At 36.9% G+C, this 17,637-nt stretch overlaps 1 protein-coding gene across 5 annotated transcripts in view; it reads right to left on the minus strand.

Annotated features, from left to right (window-relative positions):
• The window catches only part of SLCO1B2 (solute carrier organic anion transporter family member 1B2), a 68,734-nt gene that overhangs the window by 4,485 nt on the left and 46,612 nt on the right, over positions 1-17,637 (minus strand). For 4 of the 5 annotated variants that reach the window (XM_021091091.2, XM_021091087.2, XM_005655659.4 and 1 more), the window contains 5 exons: positions 17,434-17,629; positions 14,183-14,348; positions 11,221-11,405; positions 6,788-6,852; positions 2,487-2,604 (listed from right to left, as the gene is read on the minus strand). In XM_021091091.2, the coding sequence (XP_020946750.1) occupies positions 2,487-2,604; positions 6,788-6,852; positions 11,221-11,405; positions 14,183-14,348; positions 17,434-17,629 (730 nt within the window). Of the gene's footprint in view, positions 1-2,486; positions 2,605-6,787; positions 6,853-11,220; positions 11,406-14,182; positions 15,106-16,571; positions 17,630-17,637 lie in introns of all 5 variants that reach the window. The other variant, XR_014845300.1, reaches the window with a different exon arrangement.

The following is a 17,637-nucleotide window of genomic DNA, read 5'->3' on the forward strand; positions in this document are numbered from 1 at the left end:
AAAGTCATAAGGCTTCTATTTAGCTTTTTTGTATGTATTCATTGGTGAATGTCCTGTTCTTTTATGCAAATTATTACATTTAGAATGGATAAACAATGAGGTCCTACTTTACAGCAGAGGGAACTATATCCTATCTCCTGGGATAGACCATGATGGAAAATAACATTAAAAAAGGAAGGTATATGTATATATGGCTGAGAAACTTTGCCGTACAGCAGAAATTGGCAGAGCATTGCAAATTAACTATATTTTAATTTTTTTAAAAATGCTCTGTTCTTTTAAAAAATTCCGCTTTAGACAATCTTTAGGCAATTATTCTGCAAAGTACTTTAGGCAATGTACACAACTAACCAAAACGAAAATGATAAGGACCATGAATGAGCTACAGCGTGCTAAGAGTTCTAAAGAGGATAGTTATTTCTAGTTGGCAGGAATAGTGCAAACTTTATGAAAGAAGATCATATAGTTGGAATCATACAGGACAGTTTTTTTATTTTCACACTGCTTGCTTTCACTTGACTATGTGTTTTAAGAGTCCACCTTATTTTTTGTAGCTTGATAGCACAATTTTTTTTTACTACTGAATAGTGTTCTGCTGTATGAATGTACTGTTTTGTTTATCCATTCACCTATTGAAGAAATTTTGGTTGCTTTCATTCTTTAGCAATTATGACTAAAGCTGCTATAAACATTCATGCGTACGTTTTTGTGTGGGTTTAAGTTTCCAACTCATTTGAGTAAATACCTAGGAGCACAATTGCTTGATCACACAATATGCCTATGTTTAGCTTTGTAAGAAACTGTCAGATGATTTTTCAAAGTGGCTGTACCATTTTGTTTCCCACCAGCAATGAAAGTGAGTTCCTACAGTTCCACATCCTTGCCAGCTTCTAATATTGTTTATTCTTGGTTTTTAAGAGCTTTTTTTTTTTGTCTTTTTGCCATTTCTAGGGCCGCTCCCGCGGCATATGGAGTTTCCCAGGCTAGGGGTCAAATCGGAGTTGTAGCTGCTGGCCTACACCACAGCCACAGCAATGCGGGACCCAAGCCGTGTCTGCAACCTACATCACAGCTCAGGGCAACTCCGGATCCTTAACCCACTGAGCAAGGGCAGGGACCGAACCTGCAGCCTCATGGTTCCTAGTCGGATTCGTTAACCACTGCGCCACGACGGGAACTCCTAAGAGCTCTTTTTATATTTAAGTCATTTGCCTTGTATCAATGTTATAAGTTACAATTTTTTTTTTTTTACATTTAATCTTTTGTCTTTGAATTATAAGATCAGTTTGGACAAAAAAAGGAGTTCCCATTGTGGCTCAGCAGTAAGGAACCTGTCTAGTATCCATGAGAATGTGGGTTTGATCTTTGGCCCCTCTCAATGGGTTAAGGATTCAGCATTGCTGTGAGCTGTGGTACAGGTCACAGATGTTGCTTGGATATGGAGTTATTTGTGGCTATGGCATAGGTTGGCAGCTGTAGCTCCAGTTCGAACCTAGCCTAGGAACTTCCACATGCATTGAGTGTAGCTTTAAAAAGACCAAAAAAAAAATTTTTGTTGGTTAAAAATTTTAAAAATATCTTGGAATTCCCATTGTGGCTCAGTGGTTAAAGTATCCAGCTAGGAACCATGAGGTTGCAGGTTCAATCCCTGGCCTCTCTCAGTGGGTTAAAGATCCTGCGTTGCTATAAGCTGTGGTGTAGGCTGCAGATGCAGCTTGGATCCTGTGTTGCTGTGGCTCTGGCTTAGGCTGGCGGCTATAGCTCCGATTGGATGATTGGATCTCTAGCCTGGGAACCTCCATATGCCATGGGTGTGGCCCCAGAAAAGACAAAAAAAAAGGAGACAAAAAATATCTTTTTTTTTCTATTATCGTTTTGGAGGTCTAAGATAGACTGATTGATTAATTTGCAAATAATTTTTATTTAAGGTCAAGGTATTCAACTATTTTTTTTTTTCCCAGATGGCCATCCAGTTGTTACTCTATGAATAGAAGAGTATAGAAACATTTTTTCCCCATTAATCTATGACCAGAGCCCCAGCTGATGATTTTGTGTCTTCCTAGAAGATGAAAATGAAAAGAAGGAGGCGGACGAGGAGGAGGAGGAGCAGGGGAGGTCAGAGGCCATTGGCTATAGGAATTTTTGTTTGTTTGTTTTTTAGTATTAGGAGAGTTTTTGGAAACAAAAAAGATTTGAATAAAAATCCCAGATCATTTTGTTGTTAGTTGTGTAATTTGAACAAGTTATTCATTCTCTTTGAATCTTAGTTTCTTCCTGTTTAAGGAAAAAAGACAAAAAATATCTTTCTTCTATAGTTTCTGAGTATATAAAATTAGATTGCCTGATACAGCACTGAATACAAAGTCTATTAAATGGTGGCTATAATTATTAATATTATTATTATAGTGAAAAAGGCATCTCATTCCTTAAGAATTAACATAGTCAAAGGAAAAATTAATTAATGAAATATATTTATGACAACTTACCCATATAATGTGGAATTATATATCCTACAAGATCCTTGTTTTCCAGAGTTATTGATGGACCACTTCATACAAGCTCTGTCAATCAAAGCCCCAAAATATATAGGAGCTGGAATTCCTCCTGCAACATGAGATAAGAAGATGGCAATCCAAGGAACATGTTTCAGACAAAATTGCTATTACACATTGACACATTTTGGACTACTTAGAAGTTAACATTATTGAAGAACTCTTCCTTTGATTTGGACTTGACCTAACTCTACTCAAGAATCAAGGTTATTAGGAATCTAAAAAGCTCAAGTCACAGATATAATAGCATCAACATCTTTTATCTACCCTTACCATGCCAACACACATAGGGAAGAAGGAAGATTATAGGCCTGTACATTGTTCTTCTTGTAATGTCAATTAATTTAAGCCTGGTTGGTAAAAAGGAGAATTTGTCAGTAAAACATAGAAGTTATATTGGCTCATATGCAATTTTTATTAGGGAAACACAGCTGGAATAGTGGGAGTAGAGTTATAACTTTATAGGGAAAGGAAAAAACTCTCAGATCAACTGCTGCAAAGGCAGGAGATAATTCAAATTTACATTTAAAAAAATTAAAAGGTGAATGCTAACTCTAGGACTCCTCCCCCAGAGAAACACAGGCCCAACCTCACAAAGTCCTAGGCTCCTGGCAGGTTGTTCTTTTTTCTTGCCTCAGAGCTCTGCTCCCACCTTCTTGGAGTCATTAGCACCTGTAATCATGCATTTTTCTCTCCATTGATTGTGTTCATTTTTTATACCTCCTGAAGCAGCTTGGGCTGTCCAAGTTAGGGCCTGTGATGCTAAATTTTGTTTCTGTTGATGCTCTGATGATAATGAAGTTTAGGTCTCCATTGGTCTGTGTGTAACCCAGGTTTGGTTTTATTTTTGTTTTTGTTTTTGATTTTGTTTGCCACACCTGTGGCATATGGAGGTTCCCAGGCTAGGGGTCAATTCAGAGCTACAGCTACCAGGCTATGTCACAACCACAGCAACGAGGCACCCACTGAACGAGGCCAGGGATGGAAACTACATCCTCACGGATACAAGTTGGATTCGTTTCCGCTGTGCCACAATGGGTGATCCCTCTAACACAGCTTCCATCTGTAGTATGTGGTTTTGCAGAATTTGAGGCTTGTCAGGACACATGTTGTCTTATAGCAGAAGAGCGCATCCGCTTTTACTGCTATTTTAGTAAACTCTGAGATTGACTCCTAGTTCTAAACATTGATAATTTGACCAAAGTTTTAGGGATAGGCTAATTTTCAAACTTTATATTGTTGCACAAAAGGAGAGTGATTCATAGTTTATGATTTTGCCAATTCCATTTACTTTTAATCAGTATCAATTTTTTAAGAGTGAGAAAGCTTAGAATGTTAAGGAACTGGTGTCTGAGGCAGATATATCCGAAGAAAACTGGGGTTGAGAATCTGGGTTAGGAATTCACAAGTTTCCACATAACAAAGCCATGCTTTGAAAAATGAAAAATATATGCCAGCAATTTATTTTCCCCCTAAAATGGCACTGGTATGATGAGACTTAATGAGTTAAATGTTTCAGGTAACAAACTTGGTATTACATTAGTAAAATTTTAAAACTTCAAAGAACCTATTTTCCAAATATCTTTTTCAGTTTAATATACCTTCTACAAATCACACATACGCTGTATTCAGACAGTTGTTTGTGATTTTGGTGTTTGGTCCTTTTAGTTTCCCCTAGAAGCAGTTAGATTCCAAGGGGCCATATGTTGGACATATAAAAATAGGATGCTCACAATCAGGATAAACAAAAATCCCTTCGTTTCTATTTTAGGTCACTAGAGGAAATTCCTTTATTCTGTCTCATTTCAGCATATCAGAAGGAGTCCTAGCTCTCCAGATGCTATTTCCATATGCTAACTTCTACTTAAATTCCAGGAGTAAGGCATCGCCATTGGATTTAGAGGAACCACCAGGACTGGACAGAGAGCTACAAAAAGACCAGGTGAAAACTTAAATGCACATAACATAGTTAAGTGAAAGAAGGTGGTTTGAAAAAACTACTTACTGTAGGGTTCCAACTATATGATCTTCTTCCTAAAGTTTGCACCATTCCTATAAGCTGGAAATAATTATCCTCCTTAGGACTCTTAGCACTTTGTAGCTCACTAGTAGCCCTTATCAACCTGCAGTTCCTCCACCTTCTTCTCTTTCATGCCCTTCCTATTTCCTCTTTTTATCTTTGAGGTTCTGTGACATTCTCTCTATATATACTTTTTAGGTAACTTTTCCATTGCAATTTGGCTAGAGTTGTGCTTCTTTCTTTTGTTTGCAAGGGTCCCAGGGATTAACATCTTCCCATTTCCTTTTCCTTCTGCCACCCAGGCCATGATCAGCTTTATACTCTAATCCTTAGAGCAATCATGTCCTATTTCCACTTCCCAGGAATAAGAATACAATGTTAATAATAGGTTTTAAAAAATAATAGGTCTTACAAAGGGGTATCGCAAAGGTTAGAAGTTGTTAAGCTAAGAACAGGAATCTGGGTGGTAAAAATTACAAATGGCAACAAGGGGAAAAGTATAATTGCTTAAATCTTGTACAAATCTCTCCATTTGAATATTTAGAAATAGGCCTTTAACCTCTGGATCCTATAGCTTTAACTCTTTGACAACAAAATACACGATTTCCTGAACTTCCTTTCATTAAGAGCTCTCCCTCTTTTAAGATGTTCAGTTCTAGAGTTTTAGTTCCTATGAAACCAAGCAGAACCCTGTGGGGACCCCAAGTACAAAGGTCCCTCCAAGTCTCCTGCCTCTTGCTTGTACAAAAGCTGAAGGCTCCCAGGCCTCTCAGTCACAAAAGAGCAGGCTCAAGCTGTTAATCATTAGGACAATAGAGTCACAGAATCTTTCAGTGTCTGATACATATTCCTAAGTTGTTTACAAGTACTATAAATACCACCAGGGAGAAAAAGCTAACTGCGTAATTACCAGACTGTAGCCATGACATAAGCCACTCCATCTATGGCTAGCACAATTCCAAGAACTGGCCTCAGGAGAATGCCATTAACATTACTGCTCATAATAATCTCTATCTTTGTGGGTGTCAAAGTAATTGTAGCTTGCTCTGCTTGTATACGTAAGCACACAACTAAAATTGTCAGCTAAGAGATATTGCAGACCCATGTCGACACCTTCCACTCTAAAAATTTGGTGTCCTATAGCAGCATGAAAGAAATGGAATGATGTCTCCCAAGGAGGGGTTTGTAAGTAGCTCTGTTGCTTCTCCTGTTTGTCTGTTTCTGTTCCCCTTAAACCTTAATTATAAAAATGAGATCACTAGGTAACATTTAACCTAACTCCTGACTTGTGCTCTCCTGAATGTATATGCCTTGCGTAACATGTTATTTCCCCAGACTAAAAGAAGTAAGGATGAAAAATTAGGTATTTAAAAAATCATTGACTCTCTACCCTCACCTTCCCCCTTAGCAAATTTGTAGGCAGACCACATGGGCAAGGTAGCATCCAAAGGAAGATCAGAAGTCAGCAGATCTTTACACAGTGGAAAAATGACAAAGAATCTGACCTCCTACCTTAATAATTGACTGAAATCATTTCCCCTTTTTCCTTTTCAAAACTGTAGCAGTGCAGCAGAATCTTCACAGTCGGATTTGGGACATGAGCCCACCTTCTCCCCAGATGCTGACTTCTCTGATTAGAGCAACTTTCCTTTTTACCTACACTTGCCTCTCTCGTATTGGTTTTTGAGTGTGAACAGCCAAACCTGTGTTTGCTAATACCCATTCTCTCTTGCATTTTGAATTTCTAATAAAGCTTAGCTGTCCTGGCCTTGGAGAAGTAAATGGTGGGACTAGTTCTCTAAACCCACACCTGTGTTTTGCACAATCTCCTGGCCCTCCTGAGCTGTTTTGGGCATTTATCCCCTTAGTGTAGAAGGAAGGTCCTCCATTCTGCCTAAGGGAATAAATATTCCTAAGTCTTAAATTAAGAATCATTGAAAACCACCTATCTTTGTTTCAGAAAGGATTTAATACAAATACAATGATGCCTTGTTCTTACAGATTGACTTATAGAATTGACAACCAAATTCTATTTGAGGTCATCCAGTTCTCTCTCTCTTATTACTTTTCACTTACCATGAAAATAAAAATGATTTTTACTTATGCCATTTTTAAACAAAAACCTCATTATAACTGGAAGTTAATTACATTCAGTCTTTGAGATTTGACATGAAAATTTATATCTGGGAATCAATCATCTACATATTTATCATACCTAGCGTTCGAATAGTTAGTGAATGGAAACCCACAGCAAGAGATTTCATTTCAGGTTGAACATTTCTGAAATAAGATAAAAGTAAAGCAATATTAAACATCTCTAAAATACCAAACTGAGCTAAATATTAAAGCATTTCTCACTGTTGTTTTTCATGATCAAATGAAAACACTCAAGTGAAGAGTTGACATTATTTAAAATTACATTTTTTGTTGTTTTAGAAGACAAATATCTGAATGATATTAATAGTTATTATTCCTTTAATTAAACCTCTCTTAGCCTCAGTTTCCGTATCTGATAAATAGGGATAATAAGATTTATCTTGTATGTTATGAGGATCCAAACCTCAGTTTTCTTTACACAAAGTTGCCCCTGAAGCTTTGTAGGAGAGCTACCATTGAGTGAGACTCTAAAAAGCACTCAAGAAAGTTTATAAAAACAAACAGGGTAAAAGGCAACTTAAACACAGCATAGTTAGGTATTAAGAGAGAAAATGAATAAAAGGGTTTTGGTTCTGCTTTTGCAGAAGATGAGGATATTTCCACTAACTGAGCTGGGGACACACAACCCTATGATTGAGGGCAGTGCACCCATGGCAGTAAGTATATGAAGTTATGTTATTCAAGGAGGTGAGGTGGTTTCACCTCTAACTGTCATGAGGGAACAAGCAGGCAGAGGAAACTCATCCATTTGGCTCTATCTCTCTCAAATACCAGATTTCTTAAAGGGGCTTTTGGGAAGAGAGAGAATGCAGTTTGTTCCCGGTTGAATCCTCTGTGACAAGTGGCTGAAGTGTCACTTTTCATTGCTGTTGATTTTTTAAAGGATGCATTTGGTTTACATGCAAGATGCAATGGAGACAAAATTGAGATTTTTTTTATCAACTTGTATTTTTACCCAGGGAGATGGCTCGTGTGCAGGAGAATTGAGAGGACTTGGGGATAGAGATACTGTCTTCTTGAAAGTGAACTCGAAACCTTAGGAGTTCCTGTTGTGGCTCAGCGGTAGCAAAACTAACTAGCATCCACAAGGATGCAGGTTTGATTCCTGGCCCCATTCAGTAGGTTAGGGATCTGGTGTTGCTATGAGCTGTGGTATAGGTCACAGACATGGCTTGGATCCCATGTTGCTGTGGCTGTGGCTGTGGCTGACAGATACAGTTCTGATTCAACCCCTAGTCTGGGAACTTCCATATGCCACACCTACAGCCCTAAAAAAAAGCAGAAAAAAAAAGGAGATAGAGATAAAAAGAGAAAAATAAATCTTAGACAATTCAGTGGAAATGATAGATTTACGTGATACAATGACATACAATGACATACACATACTTACACATATATACAATGACAATCACACACATCCCTACATTCACAGACAGGCACATCCACAGCTATCCTGACCTATATTTATATATACACTCTCATGTACACACAAGCATCACTGCCATGTAAAATACTGTTCACTGCAGTTATAGTTCTATTTCACATCTGATATTGATCAGCTCCGTGTTTTGATTACCTATCTCAGGATTAATTCTCCACAGAAGCCACCTCCTATCATAGCCTTCTGTTTTCCCTGATTCTGATCTTGTCTCCCAGAGACATATTTTCCACACAACAGCCAGAGTGACCTTCTAATTGGAAGAGATAATTGTGTAATTCTTATGTTCAAATCTCTCTGTTGGCTTCTCAAATTCTATTTACAAGTAGAATAAATTCCAAAGTCTTTACTGTGATCCATACTAAAGGGTCTGTGTTACCTGGATCATGCTTGTCCTCTCATTGTAGTTCCTTTTTCTTTTTTTTAATTCAATGAATTTAATTATATTTAAATAAACCATCATCACAACCCAAATTTAAAACACAGCTCCTAGTCAGATTCGTTTCTGCTGCACCATGACAGGAACACCCAAAAAATTTGAAATTATTTCAGACTAGCAGAAAAGTTGCAGGTTCAATCCCTGGCCTTGATCAGTAGGTTAAGGAACTGGCATTGCCATGAGCTATGGTGTAGGTTGCAGATCGTCTTGGATCTGGTGTTGCTGTGGCTCTGGCATAGGCTGGAGTTGCAAGAATAATACAAAGAATTCCTTCCCCATTCTGTTCACCCATATTTCCAAACATTAAAACTTTATTACCTTTTCTATATTCTAACTCTGATTTATTTTCCTTCTTAATACTTCTCTTTTATGTATTTACTTGCTTATTAATTTATTGTTTCTTCTCCTACACCCATCTACTCCCCTATCCCTCACCCCTACTGGAAACTAATCAAAGCAGGGCCTTTACCAGTTTTGTTCCCAGTTCCATCCTTGGCCTCTAGAACTGTGCCTGACACTCATCCTGAATATATACTGAATGTGTAGACATTATCACTCCTGCTTAGTCTACTTTTAATAATATCTTTATTAGGTAAGCATTGTAAAATCATTAATAAACTGAAGTTTACATTTTTATTCTACAGTCTGCCTGACAAAAGTTCTCTTCAACAAAATTAAATATTGGTGAGAGATTAATACATGTTTTTGATAAATGGTAATGTTGATCTTAACCACTTTCTCGATAAGACAAAGCTATCATCAGTGTTGGAACAGTGATCCCTGAAACTCTTTCTCCTCATGAAAAATTTTAAATTAAGAAGTCAAGACTTGTTGAGACACAAGCTAATTTGGAGTTTTGAGACAACTTCCTGTAAATTAATGAACCTGTAATTTGGCAACTATGGAAAGATTCTCCTTTTGAGTAGAATCTTAATTTAACTTAACTTAATTTAATTAAGTTAATGAATTTATTTATTTTTAGCCACCCCATGACATGCAGAATTTCCCTGGGGCCAGGGATCAAACCCTTGTCACAGCAGTGACCCAAGCCATGGCAGTGATGATGCCAGATCCTTAACCCACTGTGCCATTAGGAAACTCTGGGTAGATAGTATTTTATATTAAAGGAAGAGCTTTATCTGTGGAGTAAGTTAGAATAGATAATTTGACAAGATTTAGGGTCATTGTGGAATTTAAACAACTGTAGTGTCCATTTACAGGTAGACTCAGTTTACAGGTTTATACTCATTTTAACAAATGCTAATACATTTGTTCCCTTTCTCTTCTATTTCATGCTGTTGGCTGACAGAGAACCTGTGGCTAACCAGCCAGGTTTTAAAAGAATAATTAGATGTTAATCCAGGTCACTATATTTACACACACACACACACACACACACACACACACACACAAAGACTTACATGCAAGTCTTCATATATTTTATTAAGCGATGGAATGATTAACTTCAAGAGCACTTGTATTATTTACTCCCTCCCTAACCCTCTGATCTTAACTGTGCGCCATATCTCTCTCAGTCAGTATGTTCCAATCAACTGGCTTTTTTCACTCTTCAAACACATCTGCTCCTTCCTGCCTTGAGACACTGGCTTCCAGCCCCTCTCTCTGTAAAGTTCTTCATTTGACTAACTTTAACATACCCTTTAGACTTTTAGGTTAGACCTAACTTTTTTCTCTTTTTTTTTTGGCCATACCCACAGCATGTGGAATTTCCTCAACCAGGGATCAAACTCCCACCACAGCAGTAATCTGAGCCACTGCAGTGACAACACCAGATCCTTAACCTACTGCCCTGGTTACAAAATTACAAAAAAAGAGCAATTTTTCGAGAGGTGCTCTCTGATTCCTCTTCCTCACAGGTCCTCATCTCAATCCTAAACTTGTTTTCCCTTTTTGTTCCCTTTAATGGCACTCTTTCCCCTCAGCAGTACTAATGACAATTTGTAATGATGTATTTTAAGCTTATTTGTCTTAGGTAAGTCTTTCCTGTCATATTCTAAACTGTATAAGAACAGTTACTTTATCTGTTTATTCAACATGGAGTATTCATTAAGTGTGGTCTAAATATTTGCCCAATCAATGAAGAAAGGAATGAATTCTGCTCATACATTTTTCTTTCTCTATAAGGATATTTGAGAGACTAGGTCAAAAGCCATTCTGAGGGTAGATTAAAAGCTTTGGAATATCATAGATTGCTACTATTATGTGGTCTGGTTCCCAAATATTTTCTTTCAATGAAATCAATAGATGATGCACTTGGAAAAGCCCACCAGGGCATCTCAAAATTAGAAGTTCTTTTAGAATCACAACAGGGATTCTTTCATATTGAGGTAGTTGTCAATCAGTTTGTCTTAAAATTCTTAATTAAGAGGAGAAATTATGGAATATAGATTTTGCAGTGGAAGAATCCAAGGCAAAATTATTATTAATGATGGCAGTGAAGTATTACAGTAATCCTAAGAAAATGTACTCTTAGAAAATTAAAATGTAACAAAACATGAATTTGGTTTCCAAATATACTATGGAAAAATATGTATATTATTAGGTGTGTTTATAGTCTAATATACATAAAATTCTTTTAAAAAGTTATACTCACTTGAAAATCAGCATCATATTTGAGATGGTTCCCAATGAAGAGGAAAAAATAATTAATATTTGCACTACTATATAAATATAAAATTTTCTTCTACATTGATCATTTCTTGGGCATTCGCCCAACTTCACCGAGTTATTTCTGGTCTGGAAATCATTTACTTCCACACAACTACAGTTATGAAACACCTAAAAAATAGTTTTTGAAATATTACAGAATATTTGCAAAATGGGACTGGGACATACATACATTTCATTATATTTAAAGACATATCATTCAAGCTAAAACATTTATAATTTTTGAAGAAAATATTCTAAAAATACAACTGCTTAAGAGCCAAAAGGCAAAATAGTTTCCCACATTCCTTTCCAGACAAGAAAATGTAATTTACTCTTAACTATTCATTCATCTCTAAATAAAGATAAGGAAAGAATAGGAAAAATTAATGTCAAATTCTATATATATTTTCTCATTAATATGAATTTAAAAAATATTTCTCTACCACTCACTTTTATTTTCATTAACATACCTACTTATTCTCTTTAACAATCTCTACAGACTCAGGGGCATTTCCTGAGTAGGGACTGCCTAGGGAATCCAGAAAATATAGTCGTTTTGGAGGGGTCAAACCTGGGACTAGGGCCATCCACTGGACTGGGGCAGAGTCCAAGGTTAAAGGGACCAGCCAGGGATGCTTGAATTCTACTTTGGCCTGCAAACATAACATCAGGGAGCATAATGACAGATTAGAGGACAGATGCTGCCACTACCAGAGACATTCAACACAACAGAATACCTTAAAGGTTAGAGCACAGAGGAGGAAATTTAGGAACCAATGATTTTAGGGATTTACCTTGGCAAGCAGTTTATGTAGTCAGGTGGTTTTATTTTTTTTATGTTGTATTTTATTTTATTTTATTTTTTTGTCTTTTTAGGGCTTCACTTGTGGCACATGGAGGTTCCCAGGCTAGGGGTTGAATCAAAGCTGTAGCTATTGGCCTATGCCACAGCCACAGCAACACAAGATCCAAGCTGCATCTGTGACCTACACTACAGGTCTCAGCAACACCAGATCCTTAACCCACTGAGTGAGGCCAGGGATCGAACTTGCATCCTTGTGGATGCTAGTCAGGTTAGTTAGCTGCTGAGAGATGATGGGAACTCTCTCTCTTTTTTTTTTTTTTTTTTTTTTTTTGGTATTCAGGTGGTTTTTTTTTTTTTTGTTTGTTTGTTTGTTTGTTTTTGTCTTTTTTTGACATTTCTTGGGCTGCTTCTGTGGCATATGGAGGTTCCCAGGCTAGGGGTTGAATCTGAGCTGTAGCCACCGGCCTACAGCTCACAACAATGCAGGATCCTAGCCACGTCTGTGACCTACACCACAGCTCACGGCAATGCCATATCCTTAACCCTTGAGCAAGGCCAGGGATCGAACCCGCAACCTCATGGTTCCTAGTCAGATTCGTTAACCACTGAGCCATGACAGGAACTCCGGTAGTCAGTTGGTTTTAATAAATTCGGTTCTGAGTCTAGGGTGAACTAAGGTTTAAGGGAAGTTTGAACTTATTAATGCTAAAGACCAATTACTGAAGGAGGAATTGAGGAAGAATTGAATCCATATTTATCTGATGATCAAGTTTTACTTTTTCACTAGGAATAGTATGGAGAAATTCTTTATGTAGCAAGCCTATTGGCCAGTAAAACCTAACTTAGGCATAAAATATTATTTTCAGTGACTGAGAAAGAATGATTTATTCCTAAGAATTTAGTAACAGCCCCCAGGAAGCCCGCAAATGATAGAGTCATTGCCAGTATTAAGATGATGATGTCTCCATAGTATACAGAGCTCTCTTTAGGTTTCTAACATCATGATCATTCCAGCCCTTCAATCATAGGCAAAGTGGGCCCTGGATTAAATGGGACACTTTAAGAGAATGGCACTATAGCCATGAATATGAGATGTGGGTTTTTATTTGGGCCATATTTATGCAAGTTTATGACTCAGCTTCAAAGAATCTAGGTTCTTCAAAGTTCTTGGTGCTTACATTAATAGAATTGGTAGGACTATTGGCAAGAAAATAATGGGGAAAAGTTTGAAAATAAAAGACAGAAGGATATGGTAGAGAGCAATGATTGTAGCTGATGATATTGCTAATACTGGTGATAGGATAAGGGCCCAGGATTGGGCTCCCCAACTTTGTGAGATATTCGGTGGATTGGAAGTGGAAGAAAGAATGCAATGCCTGATGCCCAGCTATTGAAATTTACTCAGTAAATGGAAGTGAACCCATAATTTGCATGGAAGGAGATATTTTGAGTGAAGAAGGCAATGGCATTTCTATAGGAGATGTTAGCAATAGATAAGTAGAATACCAAGTTATCCTGGGTTGGAGAAGTGTCAACTTTGAAAAATAAAATAAAAATTGGAAACAAAAAAGGACAGCCAAGGGAGTGCGAAGCCTTGATTAAGTTCTTAGAAAGTCGAAAGTGTAGTGAGCCTAGAGATGAACTTGCCAGAATCTATAGGCAAGATTGTACATAGGTGGTTGTCCTGGAAAAGTACCTAAGTTGCCAAGGGGTTGGATCAGGACTTTCCCCTAACTTCTGGAGAGGAAAGCACCTCCAACTGATTGGAAATCATACCCTTTAGTCAAGTAAGTTGTTTCCTAGAGATCCTAAATGCCCTTAAATTTCAAAAGGTCATATTCTTATAAACAGAAGGGGAAAAGGTGGGAATAATCTCATGAGAATTCAAGCAGCAAAAAAAACCAGTTTGTGTTCCAAGCAGGATTTTATGTGAAGCTTTGTTTGTCCATCACTACCATCACAATGACAGACCATAATGAGACTCTTTTTCTAATGGGACCTTAGTTGTAGAAAGATTTGATAAGTAATTATCAAAATTTAAGTATGTTAAATCAAATCTGCAATTTTGAATAAGGAGAAGAAAATAAGAACTAATACTCACCATAGACTTTTTACTGCCACTTGAAGATTTGCATCCTGCTAAACAAGGTGATAGGTAAGTTATTCCATTGTCTGCACAGACTGGTTCCCATTGACTTTTATCACAATTGCAGTCTGAGTTGCAATAAGAAAGTGGTGCATTTATATGAGATGACAGGGGATTGTTTCTGGAAATATACGATAGACATATATCAGAAAAAGTGACAAAAGAAGAAGGAAAAGGAGAAGAATAGGAGGAGGAGGAAGAATCAGGAGGAGGGAGAGGGGAGGGGGAGGAGGAGAAAGGAGAAATAGGAGGAGGGAGGAGGAGGAGAGAAAAAAAGAAAAGACGGGAAGGAAAGGAAAAGAAGAGGAAGAGAGAGGAAAAGGAGAGGAGAAATAAGGGAAAGGGTTATCTTTAAATTAGATAGAAAAATTTGGTGAGCCAGGACTCTAAAATGGCAAAATTTATTTTTAGTGCTTATTAAATTTTTTACCTTTTACCTTTACCCAGACATGAATTATGACCTAGAAAAAGTAAAACATAAAAAGGAAACCAAAGAATATAGATAAGACAAAGACAACATGTGGTCTTTGTGATGCTATCAAATAATTACTGGTTAAAGTCACTTCATTTTTCTGAGAATTGATTTCTCTTCAATAGAGTAATCACATTAGACTAAGGTTACACTCAGCTCACTGTAAAGTCCCATGAATTTCTTTTTTTCTTTTCTTTCTTTTCTTTTTTTTTTTTTTCTTTTTTTGGCCATTTCTTGGGCCGCTCCCGCGGCATATGGAGTTTCCCAGGCTAGGGGTCGAATCGGAGCTGTAGCAGATGGCGCCAGAGCCACAGGAACGTGGGATCCAAGCCGAGTCTGCAACCTACGCCACAGCTCACGGCAACGCGGGATCGTTAACGCACTGAGCAAGGCCAGGGACCGAACCCTCAACCTCATGGTTCCTAGTCGGATTCATTAACCACTGAGCCACGTCGGGAGCTCTGCCCATGAATTTCGGAATGCAATTTAACAGTTTGAATATTAAAATCTATATTTTAACTACACAAGAAAAAATTCAAAATGGTCAAAGCAGAATCCCTAGGGATCATTTTTTTAAAAAAAAATCAAGAATAATAAAATCAGTGTAAAAAGAGTAGAGAAACTTCATATGCTTTCTAAATGAAACCACAACAAACATAATAATGATTTACTATAAAATCATTTATAGTATTTGTATTTATAAAATACAATCATCTAACATGGCTAAAATCACAAAATGGATTATTTGTATAGTTAATTTTCTGCTTACAGATTTTAAAAATTACTCTATGTTTTGGTAAAAAAAATCGATAAATTATTTTTGAATGAGAAAACAATTTTTATGAAAGAAAAATTTAATACATGAGACTGCACATCTATCCATAGCCATCAGACAGATATCATTACGTATCTTGTAGACTTAGAAAATATCACTATACACTCATGAGAAAAATGAGAATAAAAAAGAAAATACTATCTTGGTATTAGTATAAAAATAGTTTATAATTTGTTGACCCTCTGAAAAAGTCTCAGGGACCCGTATAGATTCTCAGACCACATTCTGAGAACCTCTGCACTAATCTATACTTTAAAAATTTACACCCAGTGACTATCATTTCATAAATATAGAATACATTGCTTTTGTTAATAGTCATCATTAGACTACAAGTTCCATCAGGGCACTGATGTATCCTATAAATCTTCTTGACTTTTAAGAAGGCACTCAGTGAAATTTGGCTGAATAAAAAAAAAAAATCCCATAGAACTCTAGCTACCTTTTTTAAAATAGACAGCACCGTTCCTGTACTTATTTTCAGGGAACTGACTTTAGATTTAAAGCTTATATGCCTGTGATGTGAAGTAGCATCATTCTGGGTCATTGTATAATCTCAAACAAGTCACACTTTCTCTGGGTCTCAACTAGCAAAGGAAGAGGATATAAGAGGTTCTTTTATCTCCAAGGTTCTTTTCCCTTTAAAGTGCAATGTTCTAGGTGCTTTTTATTTTGATTAACTGGAGTGAGGGATGGTGGATAGGAATATTCAACAACAAACAGGATTGGGCAGGAGTGGGGAGATAATTCAAGATGAAGTTGGCAAGAATCCAAGAATAGGATGATGTTTAGGTAGGGGAATGTGGGAAGACTCAAAAGGTTCAAACGGACACCTCAGGAGTTTCTGTTGTGCAGCAGAAACAAATCTGACTAGTATCCATGAGGATGCGGGTTCAATCCCTGGCCTCACTCAGTGGATCGGGGTTTGGGAATCGCCGTGAGCTGTGGTGTAAGTCACAGATGTGGCTTGGATCCTACATTGCTGTGGCTGTGGTGTAGACCAGCAGATGTAGCTCCAATTCAACCCCTAGGCTGGGAACTTCAATATGCCATGGAGTGGCCCTAAAAAGAAAAAAAAAAAATTGATACTTCTTAGGATCCAGAGTTTCAAAGCTCAAAGCCAACAATAAATAGTGGTATGGAGTATGGTTACTAAACTGTGATCCAAGGATCTTTGCTTATTGCTGGAATGGGAAGCTTCCTAAGCTTAAATTATTGGCTATATTCAAGAGATGATAAGAAATCTGCAAAGGAATCTTACCCTTGATTTGGGATAGAGACTGTATTACTAGGTACACTTCACAATATGTGATAATAATGAAGAGTAAAGTTTTCTAGGTCTAGTACATGATTATATATGGAGTATTAATTCTACTGCTAATGAAGACAATGCCAGATAACATTAATTTGCAGAAAAGGAGAATTCAGTGTAATGTAACAGTTTTCTTACTAAACATCAAAATTAACTAGATAAAGATTGTTCAGTCTCTTTTGGAAAATGTCATTTATGTTTCTCTTGTGATCCATCCAAGATTTTAGTGGTTAGGGCTAAGAGTTTTGGAGTCAAAATCTTCATATTTGAGTCCGAATCTCAACATTATTAGCCATGTAATCTATGTGTCTCTCTAAGCCTGGCTTTCTTTATCTATAAAATGGGGATAAAATTACCCATCACACATTGTAAGTACCCATAAATGATAACTATTACTATTACAACGTATATAGCTTTTCTTTAAGAAAAAAAAATACTTTTTGAGATCTTAAGAAGTGAATGTTTTAAGAATTTATAAATTGAAATTTTGCTCAGTTAAAAGTTTAAATTGCTACCTGCCTGTTTTCCTTACATTCTTTCACAATGGCTAGTTTATACATTGTGCAATTAATATATTGATATATACAAACCCATCATAGGTCAAGGTTAAGCCAGCAACTGATTTGTTTTCACAGATTAGCGCAAAATTTAATAGATGAAATAGGAAGGCCAATGCACTGGTATAAAATGACAATTTGGCAATTCCAACCAAGGTCAATTTGAATTTTCTAACAATATATCCTCCTGAAAATATTCCAGTTGCAAAAGTTGGTATGGTTATGAATCCTAGAAAT

The sequence above is a fragment of the Sus scrofa genome, chromosome 5 (assembly GCF_054392235.1).
Source record: "Sus scrofa isolate SSC_HxYL_T2T_F1_AM1 chromosome 5, Sscrofa_HxYL_maternal_Yorkshire_Landrace_v2.0, whole genome shotgun sequence".
NCBI lineage: Eukaryota > Metazoa > Chordata > Mammalia > Artiodactyla > Suidae > Sus > Sus scrofa.